The sequence below is a fragment of the Nycticebus coucang genome, chromosome 2 (assembly GCF_027406575.1).
Source record: "Nycticebus coucang isolate mNycCou1 chromosome 2, mNycCou1.pri, whole genome shotgun sequence".
NCBI classification, from domain to species: Eukaryota; Metazoa; Chordata; class Mammalia; order Primates; family Lorisidae; genus Nycticebus; species Nycticebus coucang.
Window position 1 is genome coordinate 79,483,228 of NC_069781.1, and position 26,145 is coordinate 79,509,372.

General features: G+C 39.3%; 1 protein-coding gene across 1 annotated transcript in view; it reads left to right on the forward strand.

The window, feature by feature from the left end:
- Positions 1 to 26,145, forward strand: part of PIP5K1B (phosphatidylinositol-4-phosphate 5-kinase type 1 beta) — a 303,995-nt gene that overhangs the window by 219,502 nt on the left and 58,348 nt on the right. Inside the window, exons 8-13 of the mRNA XM_053574514.1 lie at positions 809 to 1,020; positions 2,660 to 2,743; positions 2,864 to 2,912; positions 5,096 to 5,180; positions 11,237 to 11,392; positions 14,815 to 14,959. Of these exons, the coding sequence (XP_053430489.1) occupies positions 809 to 1,020; positions 2,660 to 2,743; positions 2,864 to 2,912; positions 5,096 to 5,180; positions 11,237 to 11,392; positions 14,815 to 14,959 (731 nt within the window). The remainder of the gene's footprint in view (positions 1 to 808; positions 1,021 to 2,659; positions 2,744 to 2,863; positions 2,913 to 5,095; positions 5,181 to 11,236; positions 11,393 to 14,814; positions 14,960 to 26,145) is intronic.

Below are 26,145 nucleotides of genomic sequence, written 5' to 3' on the forward strand. Positions count from 1 at the left end.
TCTTCTTAGTAAAGCATCACAACAATGGAGGAGCAAGAATCCAATGTACTCAATAATATGAAGCCAGCAGACAATCTAATACACACTCACATAAGAGAAAATCTCAATTTAATTCAAGGTAGGGGGTGGAGGGGAACCAGAAAGCGGGAAGAGGGAATGTGGGAGGGGGATGGGTGTGTGCCCACTTACTGGGCACAATGTTAGGGTGTGTGGCACATCTCTTGTGGGCAGGACACAATTATAAGAGGGACTCTAACTAACAAATGAGAGCATTATAAACGAATTCTTCGTACCATAAACTAACCTGAAACAGTAAAGAAAATTTAAAAATAACAAATAATTAACTATAAAAGAATGTGCATGCCAGACTTGAGTGCTTAGGTCTCTTGTCACTTACATGCTATGTAATATTGAGCAAATTACTTTATCTCTCTGTGCCTCAATGTTTTCATCTGTAAAATACAGATAATAATAGTACCTAGCTCCTAATAAGGCTGTCATGAAGATTGAAGCCAAGTGAGCCACCTAGCAACTGGCACATGGAAAGTGTTCAATAAATGCTATCAGTGAAACATTCATGGAGGGTTAAGAAAAGATGGGTTTGCTTTATATTTTTAAGTTCCCATCTTGGAGCCCCTGCGATAATCCTTTCTCAATCTCAAGTGTTTTTATTTTGATTTTTGCTTTGTCAGCCACCCACTGGCAGGGATGCAGGAGCCACGCATCTCGTATCTCAAGCTGATTCTATGCAGATGAGACTTACAGGTCATTTGCGTTGACTGGTCTTCTGGTTCTTTTTCTCCCTCAGGTGCTGGAAAGCTTCAAGATCATGGACTATAGCCTTTTGCTAGGAATCCACATCTTGGACCATTCCCTCAAAGAGAAAGAAGAGGAGACCTCACAAAATGTGCCTGATGCTAAGAGGCCCGGGATGCAGAAGGTCCTGTACTCAACAGCCATGGAATCTATCCAGGGTCCAGGGAAATCTGGAGACGGGATCATCCCAGAAAACCCAGACACGTAAGTGTTGCCACATGCCTGCCCACCCTCCCGATAGTGGCAGCCCACGTCATTACGGAATTACATGCAATTACAGACTCCTTCCCATGACATTCTGAGGATGAAGTCCTACTTGGCAATAAAATAGGTTAAGCCACCTTCATTTCTGTTCATCTATAAATAACTATTAAATGGATGAGTGACTATTTCCCGAATTTTATTCTTTCAACCCCTTTGTTTCTTTTTTCAAACGGCTCCATTTTTTAATAATGCCTAAAAATGTCATTACCCCCATTTACTACGTATTCAAAACATCCACTGCAAAAGGCAAGAATAAATTTGGAATAAACACATATTTCAACAAATACATGATAGGAATGATGTTTGAATCCAGAACCTTTTATCTTCTGTTGTTCTAGTCCTGCACCCTGGCAGATGTGGCCCCTCGCCTCAGCCAGATGTGATAGTGACTGCAGGATTGATTGGCACGCATAAAGTGCACATTAACTTTCAGAAACAATTACAACCAAAGAATTTTATTCAAATGGCTGCCTGCTTCAGGTGTGTGTGTGCTAGTTGAGCAAGGAGACTAAAACAAATCATTTTCCTTAGTTACTAAACCATGGGTCTATTTCACTTTTGTAAAGAAAATGAATGCATAATTTAAATCCTTGTTTGCAAATCCATCTAAACGTCTAATTATCAGTTAAACAGATTGTATGTAATTGTGTTGAAATACTATATAGCTACTCAAAATCAAACTAGCATTGAATATAAGGAAACATTCATTTAGTAAGTGAAAAATTCAGACTATAAAGCATGATAAATAATCCCTTTTGTGGATTGATAAATACACATATTTAACTAGAAAGTTATACCAAAAATCAGTAGTTACCTATGCACCCTAGGGATGGTGTGGGGTTTTAAAAATATTTTTGTGTGTGTTTCCATATTTTATTTTAAAAACTCACATGAAATAAAACTTTTTGATCAGGAAAAAAAGTTTTACATTTTTTTTTAGGTTTTTTTTTTTTTTTTTTTGTGATTTTTGGCCAGGGCTGGGTTTGAACCCGCCACCTCTGGCATATGGGACCGGCACCTACTCCTTGAGCCACAGGCACCGCACCAAGTTTTACATTTTTTAAAGCAATATCTTATAATGCTCTGAAAATTCTCACACGTGGTTTTATTGTCGTTGTTGCTGTTGTTTTGCATTTGTTAGGTAAAGTCCCTCTTATAATTGTGTCCCGCCCCCAAGAGATGTGTCACATACCGTGACCCCCCCCCCCACTTCCCAATGCCCCTTCCCCCCTGCCATGTACTGACATCAGTTGTCCTCATATCAGAATTGAGTACATTGGATTCTTGTTTCTCCATTCTTGTGATGTCTTCAAAATAGGAATAAGTTTTAAATTGGATTCTTCACATCCAACTCTTCAGAGTTGACAGCTATGATGTTATTCATTTTGGTGTGGAAGTACATCATTTTGGATTCCAAGGAAGACTTTTTAAAAAAGAAGAAGAAGAGGAAGAAGAAAGATGAATGGGGGAATAAGCCCAGAATTCTTAAAGCGTGTCCAGTTTTATTTTTGGTCTACTGATTAGAAATGATATTTAAATTCCTAGCCTTGTAAACTGTTTTCTCTTTTGCTATCAACAGAATGGGAGGCATTCCAGCTAAAAGCCATAAGGGAGAGAAACTACTTTTATTTATGGGCATTATTGACATTCTGCAATCATATAGGTAAGAACTTTGAGAAGTGGTCTTTTGCCCTTTCAAAATTAATTAAAAGAGTCTAAAAAATTCACCCAATGGGAATGATTTTACATCCTCAGTTTTATCTTTCTGTCTGTTTACATTTAGGTTGATGAAGAAGTTAGAACACTCCTGGAAAGCTCTTGTTTATGACGGTGTAAGTGACGGATATCCCTTCTTAAACCGTATATAGTTTTGGTTTCTCAGAGACTTCAGAGTGTGTACAGGCAACCATGTCGACTAGACTTTAAGAGGAGAGGTAACCAAGGTCTTTGTAAACTCAGAATCATAGGCTAGCAGACTGATTTAAATCTGAGAACAGAGACAACATGAATAGCTGTTCAAATTGATGTCATTCAGCCTTGCAGTTAGGTAAAGGCCCCCCAAAACTAAATGACTTCTGTTTCTATGTGAAATCTAAAGGATTTCTCAGTTATAACGTAATGAAAAAAAATAAGACACTTTTTAAACAGACACTGGGAAGATCAGTGGGGCAGTTGAAATGACGTTCTCACAAGACCAAGCTACATTGGGGTTTGAGTCCTGACTCTGACAGTTGACAGCTTGGATCTGAACTCTGCCTTCCCCACTGCACTAGCCATGTGACCCAGGCAGGTGGCTTGTTGTTGGGCTTCTCTCTCTTAGCCTGGTTTCTCATTTGGACCAAGGAGGTAGTAATGAAGCCTGATGTAAAGTTGAAATAACATAGTGCATATTAGTCTTCGACAGGAAGCCTAACACACAATAAGGATGTAGAAAGTAACTTTGAAGTCAGTGTGGATTTACGCAGGCTGACTGATAGGACAATGTCTTCATTGACATAACTGAAGGAAAAAATCAGTTATCAAAGGAGCAATCACCTGCTTTTTTTCTCTCCTCACTTTCCTCTTTGTCTCTCTCTCTCTCACACACACACAGCCCCATCTAGATGTTATATTTCAACTTCCTGCTACTAACAGAACGTGTATTTGTCTAAGCCTCCCTGAGTTAATAACTTGAAGTGGCACTTCCAAAGCATCTATTGAACATTTCCTTTTAAGATGTTGGCAGACACTTTCCTTTGACAAAGGATAAATTATAGATACTGTTCTCCTTTCTTAGAAAAGAATACATACTTTCTCAGTTCTGTGGAAGACTGTTAATAACCTTTCAGTGTGAAAGATCTGCATTTTATCCACAGGCTAAAGACTGACCTTTGTCAGAATGCATTTTTAAACAATGGGTTCACCAATAGGTTTCTAAGAATTAACCTCAGTCTCACTCAGATCAAGGATTCCTCCTATGAAAAGGTCAAGACTGTAGGTTAATTTTATTTTTCCTTCCAACTGAGAAAGGTAGGGGTTACACAATACCTTAAAAATGAAAGAGAGAAAGATTAAATTCCCCATGTTTCATTGCCCCTCTGTTTTCTGAAACAACTTAAACTCCCTGTTAGCAGATAAGATTCCTGATCTAAATGGCCTTTATTGGCTAGATGCTTCTAAGGACCCCCACCTTAGTCTATTTTAAATATTTCTTCTGTCTTTATTTTTTTTAATAGAAATGTCCATGTTGATTACATATCATAAACTTGTTAATATAAGCAATTTACTATGTCTGGAAACATACCACTTGGATACATAGTTTGGATAAATGATTATTAGACAAACAGAGAATTAGCTCCTCCATCCATCTCCTTTCCTGGACATATAAAATGACCCTTTATTCCTAAAGAATACGGCTAAAAATGAACGAAGAATTGAGTTAACAATTTAATTCAATTCAACCCTATGTAATTAGTAGATAATTCAGTGTAAGGGGAGTCATCTGTTAGCCTAGTCTCCCAGAAATACTCCCAGTGTCTACTCACCTTATTACTTAAGGATGGAACCAGAACACTTTTTTAAACTTAAATGTCTCTATTACATTGGGATGGTTCTGTTTGTTTCTGTCCTCAATTTTTGTTCAGACTAAGAATGTTACCCTTCTTCCAGATGATGCTGGGTGCACTGATTACCTGCATGTTAAAAAAACAAACAAACAAAAAGGACTTAAAAGCCCCTCCTGAGACACAAAGCTTTAAATAAAGACAGCTGTCGATTTGCATGGCCAAGTCTTTTTGCTAGCTCTCCCCTGCTGGGTTTCATCCTGAGTGCCTGGACTCTTCCCATTGAGCCTCTGCTCTCGCCTCCAGCCCTGCCTTCTGGGTCCCATGGGACACAGGCCCTTGTTCTTTTCTAGCTCTGGACCACTGTAGACTCAGGGCATTGGCTAACAGAGAACCACTTGCATAGATTTTTCTTCTGACTTAAAATAAACTCTCCGAGGTGTAACCCTATGATGCTTGATTTTTCTTTCCAGGACACTGTTTCTGTTCATAGACCAAGCTTTTATGCAGATAGATTTCTTAAGTTCATGAATTCCAGAGTTTTCAAGAAAATTCAAGGTAAGATCCTTATGAAAGTTTTTTCACTTTTAGTCACTGACTTCACTTTATGTCTTTACAAGATTTTTGTGGCAAGATTTGAAGCTATTTCTCTCCTTGTAGTGGTAATCACTTAATAGTTAGGATCCTGGTCAGACATTTATTGATACGTAATTGTTAGAATCCTATTTTGTGATGAAAAATAATTAGAAGCTCTCTCGATGTCCAACCGTATAATATATTGGTTAGACATATTATAAAATAGCCAAATAACAGAATCATATACAACTGATAAAAATGATGTTTTATTTTTTAAATAAAATTAAGATAATAAAATCATGTGTTAGAGATACATTTACCCCTTTATATATAGATTTATTCACATATATACAGGTATTAATCTGTAGCCTTAAATGCACAGCAGAATTCTAATGGGATATATAAAATTATTCATTATTCTCATGGAACATTCTCCAGAATAGACCAACCATATGTTAGAGCCAGTGGTTCTCAACCTTCCTAATGCCACGGTCCTTTATATAGTTCCTATGGGTCACGACCTACAGGTTGAGAACTGCTGTTTTAGGCCATAAAACAAGTCTCCATAAATGTTTTAAGATTTAAATCATACAAAGTATCTCTTCCTGATCTCAATGAAATGAATCAATAAAGAATAAAAATTGGAAATTTCACAAATACATAAAAATTAAACAATGCACTTGTAAACTACCTGAATATTAAAGAGGAAATCACAGAGGCCGGGTTCATTGGCTCACACCTGTAATCCTAGCACTCTGGGAGGCCAACGTGGGTGGAGCACTTGAGCTCAGAAGTTGGAACCCAACCTGAGCAAAAGCAAGACCCCATCTCTACTAAAAAATAGGCAGGTGTTGTGGTGGGAGCTTGTAGTTTCAGCTACTTGGGAGGCTGAGGCAAGAGGATTGCTTGAGTTTAAGAGTCTGAGGTTGCTGTGACCTGTGGTACCATGGTACTCTACTCAGGGCACAGAGTGAGACTCTGGCTCAATAAATAAATTAATAATAAATAAATATAAGTATTATGCTCTCCCATTACCTTCTAAAAACAAAAAAAAGAAATCACAGAGAAATTAGAAAAACTCAGGGAGGAATGAAAATTAAAATATATATACCAAAAATGTATGGATGCTATGAAAGCAGTGCTCAGAGGGAAGTTTATATCGATAAACTCTTACATTAAAAAAAAAGAGGAAAAATATCAATTCAGCACCCTGCCTGTAAACTTTGAGTAACTAGAAAAAGAGAAAATTAAACCCAAAGCTCGTAATGGTTATTTTGAATCAGGGGATTATGTGAGATCTTATTGTTCTTTATATTGGTACTTATTAAATTTTCTGCAATAGAGATGTGTTACTCTGTTTTAAACTATGAGAAAAGGAAAAACATAATTATTTTATTATGTTGTTATTTTATCATTTAGCTATCCTGGGTTCAATTTCATGACCCAAAACATGATAATATAGCCACACAGAAAAAACTGAAAGCATAGAATGTTCATGTTTATATTTAAATGAGGTGAATTTTTCTTATAATATTTATTGGAGTTTTTGTCAATGAAAGTCAAACATTTTCATCGTAAAAATTTTGGAAAATGCAAGAACATGAAAAGAAAACAGGAACATTACCTGAAATTTCACGACCCAACAATATCCACTACTAATATCTTAACATAAAAACAGTAGCATGACAGTATACAATTTTAGGAATATGTCATCTATTTTTTTATGTAACATTAGAACTCAAATAGTTTCCCATGTCATTATATAATCTACACAGATAACCATTTAAACTAGCAATACTATATTAAAATTATATGGGTTTATCATAATCTACTTAGCCATTCATTCAGTATTGAGCATTTACATTGTTTCTTTTTTATTTCTATTTCTGCCTATTATTTTTATGAACATCATTTCAAATTTAGGGTTATTTCTTTGGGATAGATTCCAAGAAAGGATCCTGGGATAATAAAATGTGCATAACTACTCAGAGAAATTTTGCCACGGCAAGCTCCCACAGGACTCTGAATTCTACCAACCCTTAGCTAGCATTATGCTTTTGAAATTGTTATTTTGATAAGTAAAAAATGTTATCTGATTGCTTTATTTTGCATTTCTTAAGTACTGGTAAAGTTCAACCATTATTCATGTTTAATAGCTCTTTGTAGTTCCTTTGAGAATTGGATTGTGACATTTGACCACTTCTATTCAGTATTTATTATTTTTCCAAATGATACATGTGAACTCTACATATTAAAGATATTAACTGTTTTTGTACCATCTATCATTCTAAGAAAAACTTTTCCTTCACATTCGACTATCTCCATGATATCTTAAAACTGCTATCAAATGGAAACTATTATAAATTATATTCTCTGTCCAGAGCTTTTTGACCTAGAATGGACCGAAAGATAGTGTTTGTTGAGATTGAAAACCTGTGTGTATACCAAGTTGTGGTTCAAATTTTCGAGGAAGGTATTTTCACCTCCTTTAACTCTGTGCCAAGATTGGAAAATGAGCCTCCTCGCAGCCCCTGGCAGGTTTTTGGCCCTTTACTGTTTCAGGGTATCTGAGATCCTCTGGACAGCCTCTGCCTTACAAGGCCTTCCTTTCTTAGTAGCGTGTAAATTAAAGGTACATTCAGTGGCATCTTCAATTTCATAAAATACAGTATATGTTACAGATTTTTCCAGCTTGTATAGTTTATCTCTTTTTTTTTTTTTTCACTATGTCGCCCTAGGTAGAGTGCCATGGCTTCACAGCTCACAGCAACCTCCAACTCTTGGGCTTAAGTGATTCTCTTGCTTCAGCCTCCCAAGTATCTGGAACTATAGGCGCCCACCACAACACCCAGCTATTTTTTTGTTGCAGTTGTTTAGTTGGCCGGGGACGGATTCAAACCCGCCACCCTCCGTGTATGTGGCTGGCACTGTAACCACTGTGCTACGGACACCAAGCCAAGTTTATCATGTTTTTAATGTAATGAGTCTTTTACTACTTAAGTAGTCAAAAATCTATTGCCTTTTTCCCATTTTGATTTAATTCTCTATTTTTTGTAACAGCTTTGTTGATATATTCAGATCCTTGAAATTCACCCTTTTACAGTGAACAATCTGATGGTTCTTAATATATTCACAAAGTTATGCAACCATCTCCACTTTCTAATTTTGGAGCATTTCCATTACCCCAAAAAGAAATCTTATGTCCATTAGCAGTCATTCCCTGTTTCCTCCTCTTCCCAGACCCAGCAACTATTAATACTGATCTACTTTCTGTCCCTACAATTTTGCTTATTCTGGACATTTCATATAGATTATACAACGTGACCTTTCTTATTTGGCTTTTTTCATTTAACATAATATTTTTAAGGTTTATCCGTGTTGTAGCTTTCTTTTTTATCATGGAATGATACTCCATTGTACTGATATACAACATTTTGTTTATCTGTTCCTAAGTTGATTATTTGGGTTGCTTCTATTTTTTGGCTGTCATGAATAGTGGTGCTATGAACATTCATGTACAAGGTTTCGTGTGGGTGTATATTTTCGTTTCTCTTGTATATATACCTATAAGTGGAATTGCTGACTCAGATGGTAACTTCTGTGTTACATTTTGAGAAACTGTCAAAGTCTTTTCCAAAGGAGTTGCACCATTTACAATCCCACTAGCAATGCATGAGGGTTCCACCATCCCCACATCCTCACCAACTTAGGTTATTGTCTTTCATTCCATGAATGTGAGATGTCTTTCTATTTAGGACTTCATTAATTTCTTTCATTAGCGTTTTATAGTTTTCAATGTTCAACTTGCAGTTATGTTAAATTTATTCTTAAGTATTTTTTTGGTGTTACTATAGATGGAATTCTTGTCTTCGCTCAATCATTTCTGTGCTTACAAAGGCCTTCATCCCTGAAGAATCAGATAAAATATTCAGCTCTTTTTTTCTTCATTTTTTACTTTGTGCGATTTTGGCATCTGAAGTGAGGTAGCTAACCTTGTTTTTTCCCCCTGGTAGTTAACTATTGTCCCAATACCATTTATTGAATAAAATCTTTTCTACTTCTAAGCACAGTCAAGTACATAATCACTGTTGTTTGTTGCACAGATGGTAATGATTATGGTTGCATTCCTTCCACACTGTAAAAGTGAATCCTGTCTACTTTTTTCTGCCTTTTTTAAACACTTGTGCACTCATTATTTACCTATATTTTATAATGCCTGCCTCCTTTCCATGAATGCAAGCTCATAGCTGTCTCCCCAGCACCTAGCTTGGGGGACAGGGCTTAGGGGTGCACACAGTGTATGTAATTATCTGTGGATGAATAAAGGGTGTGTGACATATATGCTGGGTCCGTTCCTCTCCTTAAGATCCAGGACAGATCCCTCTACACGTTACCTCCACTTCAGGTAGCTTTAACCATCACCCCCTCTTCTGGCTCCAGCCTCACCCTCAATCTGTCCATTCTCTTGTGTTGTAAAACGCCCTGGCTGTGCCTCTCTCTCCAGTCCCAGGGTTTCTCTCTCCTTCTCAGTCCCCCTGCTTGAGAGTTGGACACACTTACAGTCTCGCTTCATGATTTCTCATCACTCTTCTGTGCCCTGCAGTTGGTTTCTTAACCTACCACTTCACCGAAATGTTCTCTGTGAGCTCAGTCCCCTGGTTCCCTTCCAGCCTCCCTGCTCCTCCGGGGTATTCTGGGCCGCTGCCTTCTCTGCCTTACGCTAACTGTGGGTGTTCTTCAGGGCTCAGGCTCTGGCTTTTTCTCTTCGTCTTACACAACTGTCTGGGGAATTTCCCACTCTCAGGGAAGGTTTCGGTTACAACCTACTCCTCAACCCTCTAACATATCCCCTGGCCAGTCCCACCTCGCTACTTGAGCACCCACGAGACAGGGGCCACAAGGTCAGCACAACGCAGGCTGAATTTGGCCTCTCCCCAGCCCCGAGCCTGCCTCTCTCCCTGGGGCCACACCTCCCGAAGGCTGCCCAGTCCACCTAGTGACCCACCAGAAGTGCTGGCATCATGCTTTCCCCCTGCCCTTTGCTCACCCTCCCCACACAGTCCCTCCGCAGCACCTGCTGATCCTCACTCCAGAATCTCGGAGTTCAGCCCCTCCTCTCACAGTGCCTCTCCTCAGTCAGCCACTGTGATTTTTGGTGTGTGTGTGGGGGGGTTAATTTATTTCTCATTTATTTCTTTTTCATGAAGTAAAGTAGTGGCCCCATACAGGGCTCTTTGCCTTTGGTCATTTCCCTCCCCAGACTGCAGCCTGAATGATCAGTTTACAGTATAAATCTGCTCTTGCTAATTTTCTGTTAAAATCCTTCCACGCTATAAATAAATAAATAAGGATTTGTTTTTTTTTTAATGTCCATGGGTTTTCCGGTACATGAAGCTCTCAACGTGGCTTGTGAGTCCCTTTGTGGCATGACTTCCCTCCCTTCTACTCCACACCCCACCATCTCCTATGGGCTCCAGCGTCTCAAATAAGACTTTATTTCAAAACCTGGGAAGAAATGTCAACTCTCATTTATTCTAGAATATTTTAATTTAAGTCAAGTCATTTTGGACAAATAATATAGCCAGGGCGGCGCCTGTGGCTCAGTCAGTAAGGCGCCGGCCCCATATGCCGAGGGTGGCGGGTTCAAACCCAGCCCCGGCCAAACTGCAACCAAAAAATAGCCGGGCGTTGTGGCGGGCGCCTGTAGTCCCAGCTACTCGGGAGGCTGAGGCAAGAGAATCGCTTAAGCCCAGGAGTTGGAGGTTGCTGTGAGCTGTGTGAGGCCACGGTACTCTACCGAGGGCCATAAAGTAAGACTCTGTCTCTACAAAAAAAAAAAAATAATAATAATATAGCCAAAACCTAGACAATTTCATCTCCCTTTCTGTATAGTATACAGAAAATAACCCTCTTGCTCTCTACTCAACATAATGACCAAAATGTTAATAAATGATAAATAGAATATTACCCTCATAAATAAAATACAGTGTTAAATGATTTTACAATACGTATCTTTGTCTTTATTCCTTTCTGTCTAGCCTTGAAGGCCTCACCTTCTAAGAAACGGTGTAATTCCATCGCTGCCTTAAAGGCGACCTCACAGGAGATCGTGTCCTCAATTAGCCAGGAATGGAAGGATGAGAAGCGAGATTTGCTGACCGAAGGACAAAGTTTTAGCAGCCTTGATGAAGAAGGTAAACATATGTAACCTTAAAAAAGAGAAAGGAAAGGGTTCTCATGACTTATTTATACTGGTAATGTATAGTCATAGTATGTAAATTAATAAATACCTGCTCTAAGAAATAAAGCCTATGAATTAAATTTTTTAAAGGGATATATGTATGTGATATAGTTCATATAAATTTTAAATACCACATAAACTATGCAATTTATGGCTCATCATAAAAAATTAGAAAATAGTAAAATATTCAAGAAAATTTATAATCCTGCTACCTGATGAGAACAAATACTAGTATTTTGTTGTTTTTATTTCTAGACCTTATTCTGTGCGTGTACGCATATACATAGCACACATACACACACATGTGCACACCCACACACACACATACTATGAAACCGTAAGTTGTCTCTGCCTTTGTATAGGTTTTCTGTAATGTATTTTTTTATTTCAGAATAATATGGAGGGGTACAAAGGTTTTGGTTACAAAAATTGTTTTTGTACAGTGTGAGTCAAAGTTATAAAAAGTGTACCCCTCACCCTTTATATAAAGTGTACCTCACACTTTATATAAAGTGTGCATTTATATAAAATTTTATAGGCCGGCGCAGTGGCTTATGCCTGTAGTCCTAGCACTCTGGGAGGCCGAAGCAGGTGGATTACCTGAACTCACAGGTTCGAGACCAGCCTGAGCCAGAGTGAGACCTCGTCTCTAAAATTAGCCGTGCATTGTGGCGGGTGCCTGTAGACCCAACTACTCAGGAAGCTGAGGCAAGAGAATCTCTTGAGCCCAAGAGTCTGAGGTTGCTGTGAGCTGTGATATCATAGCACTCTAATGAGGGCAACAAAGTGAGACTCTGTCTCTAAATAAATAAATAAATAAAATTTTATAATATTCTCCTTGTGTGGCATATAAACATATCTTTTGTTAGATTTATTCCTTGGATAGATACAGAGATATTGATGTAGATTTTTTGATGACTTTTAAAATAGTATCTTTCTCTAAGAATTGGGTTTTCTGGCTGTTTGTTGCTACTACATAGACCTCGCATCTCTTTTTCTTTTCTTTTTCTTATTCTTTTTTTTTTAATTTTCTAGCTAGGACTTCTGATACAATGATAAATAGAAGTGGTGATAGTAGACAGCCTTACCTTGTCCTGATTTTAAAGGGAACGCTTCTAATGTTTCATTGCTAAAAAAGAAGTTTGCTGTATTCTTGATACCCATAATCCAATTGCAGCTTTTTTATATCCCTAGTTTGATAAAAGATTTTTTAAATCAAGAACAAGTATTGGATTTTATCAAATACTGTTCTCTATCCACTGAATTGATCATTTGGTTTTTCTTTTTTAATCCAATAAGAGGAAGTGGCATTTTAGATTTTTTCCATCAATATGTTCTTTTGAAAATCCAAACATTTCCTGAAAATGTCTCCTAGTTTCTGTAGACGATAAGAACTCTTCTAGGGGTTTTCTTTTTCTCGATGTCTTTAGAGTAGGGTATAATTTTCTTCTGCTGCTGCTGCTGCTGCTGCTTCTTTTTTTTTTTTTTTTTTGTGGTGAGACAGAGTCTCACTATGTTGCCCTCGGTAGAGCTGTGGCATCACAGCTCACAGCAACCTCAAACTCTTAGGCTTAAGTGATTCTCTTTCCTCAGCCTCCCAAGTAGCTGGGATTACAGTCACCCGCCACAATGCCCGGCTATTTTGTTGTTGTTGTTGCAGTTGTCATTGTTTAGCAGGCCCCAGGCTGGGTTCAAACCCGCCAGCCTCAGTGTATGTGGCCAGCGCTCCAACCACTAAGTTATGGGTTAGCACTTATTAATATGGGGCATATTGGATTTCTTTCTTTTTCATCTTTTCATAGACTAACTTTTACTGAGAGTTAGGAGTTTCAACAAAAGAGTTAATGAACTCTCTGAATTGAGGCTCCCATTCCTAGCACTTCCCCTACGCTACCCCGCATTACCATTTCCCCTGATAGTATGCATAAAACTACAGGTGTCTATACCCAGGAAATAAGATAAATTTATTTTTAAACTATTTCAGTTAAGACTTAAAATAGTACACTCAATATGACCTCTAAAGTTAAAGCAGTGGATCCAATTGTTAGTCGGGGCGGGGTGGGGGTGGGGGTGCTGTTTGATAAATACACTACCTGGGATCCAGAAAGTTGGGAAACACGGGCAGTAACGCATATTTGTGTTTTTTCAGATAAACTATTAGCCCCATTACTTCAAATGTAGAGGGACTACATGTGAAAGGCCTCTGAAGGTCAAAGAAAAATCTATGGAGCATGCTCTTTGACAATATAACACACTATTGTAAAATGAGTCTATCTTCATAAATTCATAATTCTCGTCACACACGGTGTACAGCCTCTTCATAACGCTCTGTCCTTGGCGACTTCCCTTTCATAGTGTACCAAGCCAGCACCAAATTTCCTCTAGTTTTTAACCATTTGTGTTCTGGCGTTCTCAGTATGTTCTGGTGATATTCATTGCCTATTGCCATATAACAAATTACCCCACAAACTTAGCAACTTAAAATAATACCCACTGAGTAGCTGACAGTTCTATAAATCAGATGACTGGTTACAGCTCACCTGGGTTCTCTGCTCAGGATCTTAGAAGCTAAAATCAAAGTGTCATCTAAGCTGAGTTCTTCTCTGGAGAGGCCAGAGGACAGTCCTCTTCCAAGCTCATTGGTGTTGCTGGCAGAATTCAGCTCCTTGCAGTTGTTTAGTTGTAAAGCCAAGGTCCCCGCTTCTTTGCAAGCTGACCACCAAGGTCTGTACTCAGCCTAGAGACCATCCACATGCCTTACCATGCTACCTCCCCATCTCCAAACAGCACTCTTGCCCAGGCAACAGAGAAAGACTGTCTCAAAATGTACATGTATATGTGCAGGTGTATGTATATGTATGGACTCAAATAGGGTTAATGAATAGCTGGCTATTGGTCTGTTGAAATATTTGTTTCCTAGCCCTTGAAAAGTCTGAGTTCTTAGACTGAAAATCAGCTAAACTAAAAATCATAGCTGTGTGCCTATCATAGGGAGGGCAAAGCAGGTTCACTGTTTATTTATCCATTTGCCAGTCATCCTTTTAATCTCTGTCAAATTATCTCCTTAAATTCCTCAGAGTTTTTTATGCCATCTTTTGAAATAGGAAATCACTTTATTAGGCTTTGAAAAGAATAATCATTATGCCGTTTCCATCAGCCATTTTGTAAATTAATGCAATTTCCTTTCTGTTTAACCTGTTTGCGAGGAGCTATTTTACATTTCTGCTGTAGTTCAGAAAAGTGCAGTGATTTCATAATTTAATTTGCAGTGTGATATGTAAAATAGATGTTTTTGACTCAGGTAAATTGTTATAGATGCTAAAGCCATGATTATTGCTGTGATTCCTGAGTGTCTTTGTTGCTTTTGTTCCCCAGCCCTGGGATCCCGACACAGGCCAGACCTGGTGCCCAGCACTCCGTCACTGTTTGAAGCTGCTTCCTTGGCAACCACAATTTCATCTTCTTCCTTATATGTCAACGACCATTATTCACGGGACAGGACTACACTTTATTCAAACAGGTAATACCTAGCGTGATCAAATTACCAATGGGGCTGTTCCCACGTCACCATCTGGCCTGAACTAGTATCTCTGATGAGAACATGTTGTCTCTGACAACCAGGATGTGGCTATCACCTGCCTGGTAAGTAGGAGAGAGAACTCACTTGATTTTTACTGTGGCAAAAGTGCATTTGAAGGAAAACCCTCATGTATTTTTCTTCACAGTTAATCATTATGTCATGTAGAAATTATATGCTTGTCTCTATGGAAGAAAACAAATCTTTCATCATTTCTATTTTAGTGATTTCTTACAAATGGATGTTTTAAAGCAAGTACTCATGATTAATGTTACACAGATTGCCGCGAAGACATTTTAATGTTCTCTTTTGATAGGTATATGTGACCTTAGTGACTGTGGAAAACATATTAATCATAATGCCCCCCACCCACAAAGTTGTCTGCATCGTAATTCCAGGAACCTGTGAGTATGTTACCTTATGTGGCAAAAGAGACTTGGCAGGTGTGATTAAATTAAGGATCCTGAGGAGGAGAGAGAGTATCCTGAATTTTCCCCATAGGCCAAATGGATGATTATAAGAATCCTTGTAACAGAAAGACAGGAGGGTCAAAATCAGAGAAGATGTGCCACCAGAAGCAGGGGTCAGAGAGGCAGAAGAATTTGTTGTCTTTGAAGGTGGAGGAAGAGGCCATGAATCAAAGAATTCAGGTGGCTTCTAGAAGCTAAATGGGCAAGAAAATGTGTTCCCTGAGAGCCTCCACAGAAACACAGCCCTGCCCACAGCTTCAATTTTAGGACTTCTCACCTTGAGAGTTGTAAGAAAATAAATTTGTGTTGTTTTAAGCCACCAAGCTAGTAATATTTTGCAGCACCAATAGGAAACTAATAGAATGACTTTCTAAGTTTAATGTTAGCTTAAATAGTGGGCTAATTTACTGAAATTTCCCAGGCAAAAAGGTACTTTTTTAACTTGAGAATATTTAAACAAAATATTCTGGAATATCCTTTGTAGTGATAGAAAACAACATCTTTACCAAGATAGCACAACATTGTGGAATTCACTGTTTTCTTGTCTTTAATTGTCTCTTTAATTCCAAGAGAGAGACTAATAGGTACAGGCTCTCAATAATTATCTGTTTAATGTTAAACTAGTTCTTGTTGCAATCTGATGTTAAGAATGAAGATCAGATTTATGCAGATGCTGTATTTCTTATTCTATAAGTTGTTTTCCACCAACTTTGAATTTTCTAAAAGTTGTTTTCCACCAACTTTGAATTTCCTTGAAATTCAAAGCTTGGTTTACTTCCAGAAAGAGGAATCAATACTGTAGATTTTCTTTGAATATGTGCACATCTATAGAGTTGAGCTTGGTCTTTTATTTTTTATTTTTTGGTGAGGGCTGGGTTTGAACCCGACACCTCTGGTATATGGGGCCGGCACCCTACTCCTTTGAGACATAGGTGCTGCCCCAGAGCTTGGTCTTTTAAAGTTTAGTCTTTAGACCTGCTGTGGTCATTCTTTCTTATTGCTGCCCCCTCCTCTCTGAGCTGGACAAAGGATCAGGTATGCAGCAGATGAGGCAGCCACCTAGGTCCAAGAAAGTGGAGTAAGTTGCAAGGTGAGCTATAAATCTTAGCTGGGCCTAAGTTCGGATTGTTCAGCTTTAAAGACCAACAAATAAGCCTACATTATAAACCAGTTCACTCACTTGAACCATATGAAAGTCATTGGATTTGCTTAACTTTCTTGAAGTGGAGACATTTAAAGTGATTTAAATTACTATGTAATACCTATAATTACTATGCGCCTTAAATGTTTAAATTTACTATGTAAATTAGTCAAGCTACAGTCTTTCCTATATGGGTAGTGCAGCCAAATACATGCTTCCACATAAGGTTCTTGTACTCTCAAATACAAATAGCAGCTCAAAGATAGAAGATCACAGGAAGTTCTTAGCAAGGTCAAAGACGATTCTAACGTGATGTCATGGTGGTTTCTTACACCTGCTATTATGGCAATTATTAGGGGCATATAATTGGATGTGCTCTTAAATCATTTACTGAAATTTTCGGAATAGAAATAAAAGCATTTTGGGGGGATTTTGGTAGAAGTAGTGGCTGTTGTTAACTATCCAGTCTCTTACTTGGAGGTATTAAATGGTATTGATAAGGTTTTCTTATGGTCTGACACTGCTTCCTCCTGACTCCAGTCCTTCCCTGCCAGCCTGGAAGTTCCTTCTGTGTGCTCCCAGAGCTGTGCTGAATTCTTGGTACCCTTATTTATGCTGATACCGGCTAGCTTATAGGTTTGGAGCAGGATAACAAAAAATGATCTATATGTTTCCCTTTCTTTTAAATATTTATTTAAAACAAGTGAGCTATTTTAAATAAATGTTCTTTGGCATTGTACCTCCAAGTTGCAATTCAATATCTTACATTAATATTTAGCTATCGGTCAGGTTCATCTGCAAGAACCAGAAACCAATTTATCTTAAGCAGAAAGGGATTTGATCTAGGGAACTGGGTGATTACAAAGTCTGTGGAAAGACAAGGGCTGTGAACCCATGCTGGCACCAGGAGGACCCAGCGTGGAACACACCTCTGAACTGGCCCACCAGCAGGGCTGCAGAGGCAACCACAGTTAAGCCAGTGCCTACCAGTGGGATATGTGCATACAACCCAGGCAAAATCATTTCAGTGGGCCCAGAATTTTTTTAAAAAGAGCCAACATTTAAAAACCAAGCTACTTCTCTAAAATACCAAGATTCTTTTGAAAAATCAGTGGCTTTGGCACCAACTGGCTGTATTTCCTCCTGACATTATCAGCTGGAGGGAAGAACTCTAAACCCTCCAACTCACCACCTTCTGATTCATTCATCTGTGTTGTCACCTGCCTCCTCCTATAAGCATTTCTGCTTTGGGCCTTGATGTGTAAGAGAAGCCAAAGACAGGCCTTATATATATATATTTTTTTTCTTTTTTTCCAGTTTTTGGCCGGGGCTGGATTTGAACCTGCCACCTCCAGCATATGGGGCTGGCGCCCTATGCCTTTGAGCCACAGGCGCTGCCCCGGGCCTCATATTTTAATCACTGACTTAGAGAAATTAATCCTAAGGAAAAGAGGCATGGAAGAGAGAGAAATAATGGTCAAGAGAAATAATGGCGTGAGAACTCCTGGGAGTTAGTATCCCTATCTCCCCTGACCCACAATGAACAACCCTAATTATTCAATTGACAAATCTTACCAGCAAACTGAAAAAAAAAAAGATCATATTTTTTTCCCCTTTACAGCCCTCCTAGTCCTATGTGGCCTTTCTTGAGACAATAAGTAGACAGTATTCTAAATATTATCTGACCTACTGAAGTTTTAAAACCTGATCTGGATAGCCTGGAAAGAAAATGCATAAAAAAGGAAAAAGAAAGCAAATTATTTGAATATTGATGTGATAATTTACATGTGAGATTTTTCTCTTTCTTTATCTATGAGTCATTTTTCTATTCAGTCGAAGTGGTCTGTTTTCCCATTCTGACATTGTGCTATACATATCTGTTCTAAAATAAGCTGTAAACACTTCACCTAGTCATTGTCACTCCATCAGTCTTTTAAAAATTCTTAGCTTTGCAAGGTATTGATTAGCACCTAGATGTCCCCACACCTAAATTATATCCTGTAGTGGGAAACTGCTGTCTCTTAGAATTATTTCTTTTTTTAGGGATTATTCTTTGAAACTTCAAAAGCTCCAGTAGCAATCCATTCCCTTTTTTTAAGTGTATACAGAGTTGACTAAGAAGCAAAGAGAAAAATTGTATCATCTTAAAAGTATATATTTAACCTGCTGATTGGGAGTGCCTATTTTCAAGTTCCCCGCAGGCACATTCTTGTATTAGAGCAGGCAGATCAAAGGAATAAAAAGAAACTGTCGTGAGTGCTTGCTTCTCAATCAAATAGTGGGATTTAAGTTCTGAATTTTTGTTTTGTTTTGTTTTGTCTCTGTAACTTTTTTTCCTTAGAAACATTTTTTATTTTTTTTATTGTTGGGGATTCATTGAGGGTATAATAAGTCAGGTTACACTGATTGCATTGGTTTGGTAAAGTCCCTCTTGCAATCATGTCTTGCCCCCAGAAGGTATGGCACGCACCAAGGCCCCACCCCCCTCCCTCCGTCCCTCTTTCTGCTTTTCCTCCCCCGCCCCATGACCTTAATTGTCATTAATTGTCCTCATATCAAAATTGAGTACATGGGATTCATGCTTCTCCATTCTTGTGATGCTTTACTAAGAATAATGTCTTCCACTTCCATCCAGGTTAATACAAAGGATTAATTGTTTGGGATTCATTGAGGATACAAAGAATTAGGTTGTACTGATTACATTTGTTAGATAAAGTTCCTCTTATACTTGTATCCCTCCCCCCAAAAGGTGTGTTATACACCATGTCCCCCATCCCCCCTCTCCTCCCCTCTCCCTGCCACCTCGTCTCCCTACCCCACCCCTTATATTAGCTCATCTACTGCCTTCGTATTAGAATTAAGTAATTGGATTCTTGCTTTTCCATTTTTGTGATACTTTACTAAGAGAAATGTGTTCCACCTCTATCCAGGTTAATACAAAAGATGTAAAGTCACCATCTTTTTTAGTGGCTGAATAGTGTTCCACGGTGTGCATATACCACAGCTTGTCAATCCATTCCTGGGTTGGTGGGCATGTAGGTTGTTTCCACATTTTGGCAATTGTAAATTGAACTGCAATAAACAGTCTAGTGCAAATGTCCTTATGATAAAATGTTTTTTTTTCTTCCGGGTCGATGCCTAGTAATGGGATTGCAGGATCAAATGGGAGGTCTAGTTTGAGTTCTTTGAGGATTCTTCATACTTCCTTCCAAAAAAGTTGTATTAGTTGGCAGTCCCACAAGTTCTGAATTTTTGATACTTGAAATTTTTTTTCCTAACAAAACATCTGCTTTTTCAAAAGAGGTGTACATTGAGCACTAAGAAATAGAGAGGCCAATTTGTTTTTATGTCAAAGTTACGTGCAACTGAATGTTTTAGAAATAGGTTACATACATGAATATTAATTATTTTCATGATTTCCTACATAGTTGGTAACAAAGCTAAAGCTCTGATTATGTATCAGAATTTAAAGCCCTACTTCATTCCAAGGCATCTATGCTTCCCCTGTCAAAGATGTCTTAACAGCCATCACTGCTCTTTCTAGTGTCATGTTTATATCGTAGTTGTTTCTAACAGTTAGTTCACCCTGGAGATATTTGGAGTATTGTTAGAAGGACAAATATTCCAGAGAAAGAGCCACTTGTCATTTGCACAAAGAGGGACAGCTTGCAGAGGCTCCCTAAATGAAGAGTCCAGCATGCTAGATCTCAGAGGCTGAGCCAGCAGCAGTCCTGTGCCCCTTCTCCTTGCCATTAGAGTATTCTAAACGTACAACAGAGGTGGAGCACTTGCCTCTACCCACAAACCCCTCCCACAAATTGCTTTTGCTTACCATTAAAGTTTAAAGACAGACAAGTAGAGCCATCCCAAAATCAGTCAGAGACTTTCCTTTAGATTTATCTACCAGATCAGGAAATGGAAAGGCAGAGACCTCCGGGACAGTATGCCGATGCGCTGGTCCACGCTGGGAGGACATCAGTTGGAACTCAGGTCTCCAGGTTCAAATCTCCTGTTTTTTCCATCGTACTACCCTTGTATCAGGATTGCCAAATATTTCTGGTCTTACCCTTTTTGTGTGCTACACACAGAAGTTTGGTCGGTTGGTTTTTTGCCTAACATGAATCCTGGCCCTGTGTTTGAGCCACTTTTTGTTGTTGTTTTGGGCTATTTAATAACTAACGTATTTCTAGTAGGCAAAGTGTTGGGCTTTTGTGAATGTCTACTTGTGCTGTTTGTTCTGCAAGTCATTGGCAAATTTTGCTTATTAAAAACAGCACTACAATGGCAACTTTTCTTTTTTTTTTTTTTTTTTTTGGCGGGGGCTGGGTTTGAACCCACCACCTCTGGCATATGGGACCGGCACCCTACTCCTTGAGCCACAGGCGCTGCCCTACAATGGCAACTTTTCTATCATAGTACTTGGTCATACTTCAAACCATCAGTAACAATCTAATAATATCAATAATAACAATTACAATAGCAGCTGATTATTGGAACTTACTAAGCTCTTTACATTTATCGAGATATTTAATTCTTACAGCAACTCTGTCAGGTTATTTATTATCTCCAGTTAACAAATGAGGAAATTGATGTTTAGCAACATTACATAACTTTCCCAAGGTCACATGGCTAAAAAGCAGAGCCATGACTTTCACCTACAGCACTGATCCAGGATCTACGGGTTTTGCGTTGAATGGAGATTTGGTGACATCCATGCAAGTTCTCTTCTCCCTCATCTGTTTTGCCTTTTCTTTTTCCATGTGATTTGGAGCGAGGATTTTCATCTTCAAAGATGGTAGAGACAGAAGGCTCAAACACTTTAAAAATTTAACATTAATTTAAATTTATAAGAAGCCTAAAATAGCTGTTCCGTCAAACCGTTATTTTCAACTCTCCACGTAACGTGGAAATCGCTACTTAATCATTGAGAAGAGACTTTTGTTAGATATGTTTCTCTGTTTCTGCTGGATTTAGATATCCTTGTATTTTCTGACAAGGCAAAGTTAGCAAGAACCTTTATTACTTACAAAATGAAGGAAGAAGAAAGTTGGTTGCAAGGACTTTCTGGTGATTCCAGTTTTCTAACCCTCCCACCCTGCAGGGTAGTAGCATTCTGGCAGTGTCTGCTATGGACAGCGCAGTTACCTGCTGTGCCTGGCGGGGTGATGCTCTCGTTCATGCTGAGTGTTGTATCTGACCTCTTTAGACTCTGTATTTTTCTGCTTCTTAATCTGCAGGACAGATTCTTAGCCCCACCACCTCGGGTGTTTCTCATACTTTTCCATCTTCTAAACTATTACTTAGCACACTGGCTCCCAAACTGCCACTTCTCATCATCTAACATTGGGCAAGTGACTTGACCTTTACATACCCCAGTTTCCTCATTTGTTTTTTGTTTTGTTTTGTTTTTTGAGACAGTCTCACTCTGTCCCTGGGTAGAGAGTACTGTGGCATCATACCTCACAGCAACCTCAAACTCCTGTACTCAAGCCATCCTCTTGCCTCAGCCTCCCAAGTAACTGGTACTATAGGGGCCTGCCACACCACCCGGCTAATTTTTCTATTTTTGGTAGAGACAGGGTCTCACTCTTGCTCAGACTGGTCTTGAACTGCTGAGCTCAAGTGATTCACCCACCTTAACTTCCCAGAGTGCTGGGATTATAGGCGTGAGCCATTGCACCTGGCCTAGTTTCCTCATTTGTAAATGAATTATTATACTTCTGCCCTCTAAGCGTTGTTATAAAGATTAAATGAAACAATAATTGGAAAGCACTTATAATACCTCCCAGCACAGCGGTTTTCAACCTATGGGTCGCAACCCCTTTGTAACAATGAAAATACATCCTGAATATCAGATATTTACATTATGATTCATAACAGTAGCAAAATTACAGCTATGAAGTAGTGACAAAAATAATTTTATGGTTGGAGGGGTCACCACAACATGAGGAACTGAATTAAAGGGTCATGGCATGAGGAGGCGCTAGGAAGGTTGAGAACCACTGCCCTAGCACATAGCACCATCAAAGCATTTGTTAATAAAATAATCAAGTGATTTGTGATATTAACACCTTGCAAGTCCCCTGTAAGTCTGGTATGATCTATTCCTTTTTTTTTTTGAGACAGAGTCTCACTATGTCTCCCTCAGTAGAGTGCCATTATGTCACAGCTCACAGCAACCTCCAACTCCTGGGCTTAAGCGATTCTCTTGCCTCAGCCTCCCAAGTAGCTGGGATTACAGGTGCCCACCACAATGCCAAGCTATTTTTTGTTGTAGTTGTCATTGTTGTTTAGCTGGCCTAGGCCAGGTTCGAACCTGCCAGCCTCGGTATATGTGGCTGACGCCATAACCACTGTGCTATGGGCACCAACCAAGGGTCTAATCTATTCTGGTCTGGTCTGATCCTGTCTGGTCCTGTCTCATCCAGTTTGTTCCAATCCAGTCCAGTCCAGTCCCGTCTGATCTCATCAGGTCCAGTCAGGTCCAGACCGACCTGGTTTGATCTGGACTGTTCTGGTCCAGTCTGGTCTGGTCTGTATGTTTTGGGCAAAAAACATGTATAGAATACTTTGTTAGAGTTTTTTCGAGAAGATGGGAAACGCACTTGGAATTTCAAAGGGAATTGTTTACAGATGGTGAGGAGGCAGGAAGAGTGAAGAAGGAATTTGCAGAAACCCAAACTTAGGGGGCAGCTTCCTCCAGCATGTTAGCAGAACTTAGACTCTCAAAGGAAAGCTCCCACATGGGGACCTGCTGCTGCCTTAGGAGAAGGGACAGTAGAGGGGGATGCCACATAAAGAGCTGGGCTAGTGGCAGGAACACCGCTGTCTCCAACGCACTGCCCAAAGGTGGAAGAGAGAAAAATGAGAGGAGAGGGCCAGAGGCTTCTGTTCTCTTCCCACCTTCTCATCCATTTCCTCCAGTGTCTCAACTCACCTGGCAGGACCTGGCACAGGAGCCTGCAGGGTGTAGTGTGCTGACTCTCAGCCCTGGTGTTGCAAAGTAGAGTTGAGACAACCATAATACATGGAGCAAAAACTAGATAGATCTAAAATCTTTAAAAAAAAAATAGTGACTTCAAAGATCAAAGCTTTACAAAAGAAAAGTGTGCGTGCATGATCAGGAATCGATTTAAACTCCTAAAAGGAATCATAGAACCAATTGATTAACATGCCAGTGTAATATAGTACTACGTAAAGTAGCTGTAATTTTCTTTAATAAACTGTGCAATTAGAGACTCCAATATTTACCAATAAGTCTATCTGACAGTCAATAACACGTGCCCTGGTACTATGCTGGTTATAAATCTCATAGCAATAGATTAATCCCAGACACCTGGGATAGATTTTTTAAAAAGGGTTTTCAGTTCTAGAATTCTTCAATGAGGTTTGTAAGCCTGAGGAACCCAGGTGAGATGCCCTCTGATAAGGCAGTGGACACCATTTGTAAGCAGGATAGCCATGCTGTGTCCTCAGAAAACACTTGTACTTTGCTACTGCAACCTATTTTGTGAAGCCACCACCCTATACTCTCTTTGGTGAATCTAATTCAGTCTGGAGCAAACACATATAGCAGGGGGAAAAATATGGTGTCACATTCAATCTTCTTAGTGAAGAGAAAGATTTAATCGCCTTTTCCCCAGTGTCAGGAAGCTAAGTCATCAAGCAAACGACGACATGTGTTCAGAAGAAAATAACAATTCCTAGAATTCTGAAGCAAAAACCTCCTTTGTTCATGAGCCTCCCAAAAGAAGGATATCTCATTTTAGAAATTAGGACTGTGGTAGGCATGCTGGTATTCATGGTGAACACCGAGTGGGGTCACATCTCCCTCCAGTTGTGACTGGGTACATGCAGAGAAAACTGGAACCTGAGAAGTTTCATATATGCCTATTAATTTATTTCTCCCTCCCCATCCCCAGAACAAAAAACAGAAGGAAAAAAACACAGATTTACATCACATTAGTCTTCACCTGGATTTTACCAGCTTTCTTTCTTTTTTCTTTTTTTGCAGTTTTTGGCCGGGGCTGGGTTTGAACCCACCACCTCCAGCATATGGGGCTGGTGCCCTACTCCTTTGAGCCACAGGCGCTGCCCTCTTTTTTCTTTTTTTGACAAATTATAGAATTACTTCAGAAGTGATTAGCTTTTCAAATGATCCCTCATATATTTCTGCATAGACAGGAAATTGGAGTGAATTTTTCAGATATATGACATTTTTAGGAGAAATAATTTAGGATTCAGTATTAATTCAAAAAATGCAGTTTTTGAGGAATTGGTGTATAGTAACATTTCTAGGCGCTTTTTCTATGTTATTAAGGTAGATCTAATTGATTGATAAATAATATTGTCATATTGCCAAAAAAAAAGAAAAGTAGGAAACTATTGGCTAACCTTTAGCTATTCTAATTTACCCCAAAATAACCTCTTTTATTCATTCTCTGCCTCTTACTTCTGGAACCAAAAAACTACCTATGTATTTCTCTTGACTTCAACAATAGTGTTACCTATGGAGGGGGCGGCTCACTGGTGATGGGTGTGTCTCTGCAGACCCTTCCCCGTTCTCTGCCATGCTTCATGAACGTTTGGAGAAATGCTTTCCAATGTGGTTAAGTTCCTACATCAAGGTACCTGCATCTAGAAATAGGGCCCTGAAATCTGGATTTTAGCAAATTTCTCAAAAAATTCTGATGCAGGCCAGGTGTGGTGGCTTACACCTATAATCCCAGCACTCTGAGAGGCCGAGGTGGGTAGACTGCCTGAGCTCAGGAGTTTGACACCAGCCTGAGCCAGAGTGAGACCCTGTCTCTAAAAATAGCTGGCGTTGTGGTGGCTGTAGTCCCAGCCACTCGGGAGGCAAGAGAATCGCTTGAGCCCAAGAGTTTGAGGTTGCTGTGAGCTATGATGCCACAGCACTCTACTGAGGGCAACAAAGTGAAAATCTGTCTCAAAAAAAAAAAATTTAATGGACTCAAGGATATATGGAAAAGTTCTTTAGAGGTAAACTCTCTTTCTGTCTATCCTTGAGTAAGGAAACAGTACCTGTTGTTTAGCTGATACATAGTGGGACTCCTTCAAGTAATTAAAAGGACATAGCATGGAACGCCAAAAATACAAAACCTTAGGAAAATGGATGTGTTTTCAGATTAAAGTTAAGGAGAACAGGACCTCAGTTCCTTTCTCAGACCTCACACATGCCTGGACGGGCCCTAAGCAAAAGAACCCTTGCCTTCAAAGTATTAGAGGTCAGCAGCACCTCTGGGAAGTGCTCCAGACATCACCAAACCTGCTTCCCAGCCCAGATCCTCTGACCTAAGACCAAATTACATGTCTGCTCAGTACGTATTCTTGACCTCCCTGAGTCAACCGAGATCCTTAATTCTGCGGCTAAGCAGGGTCACTCCCAGATGCCCTGCACTTCAATACGCTCTCTGTTAAAGGTCAGTTTGGTCCTGTGGGGCCCTGAGAAGTGTCCTCCCAATCCTGACCATTTCACTCTGTCCAGCTGGTTGGGGCAC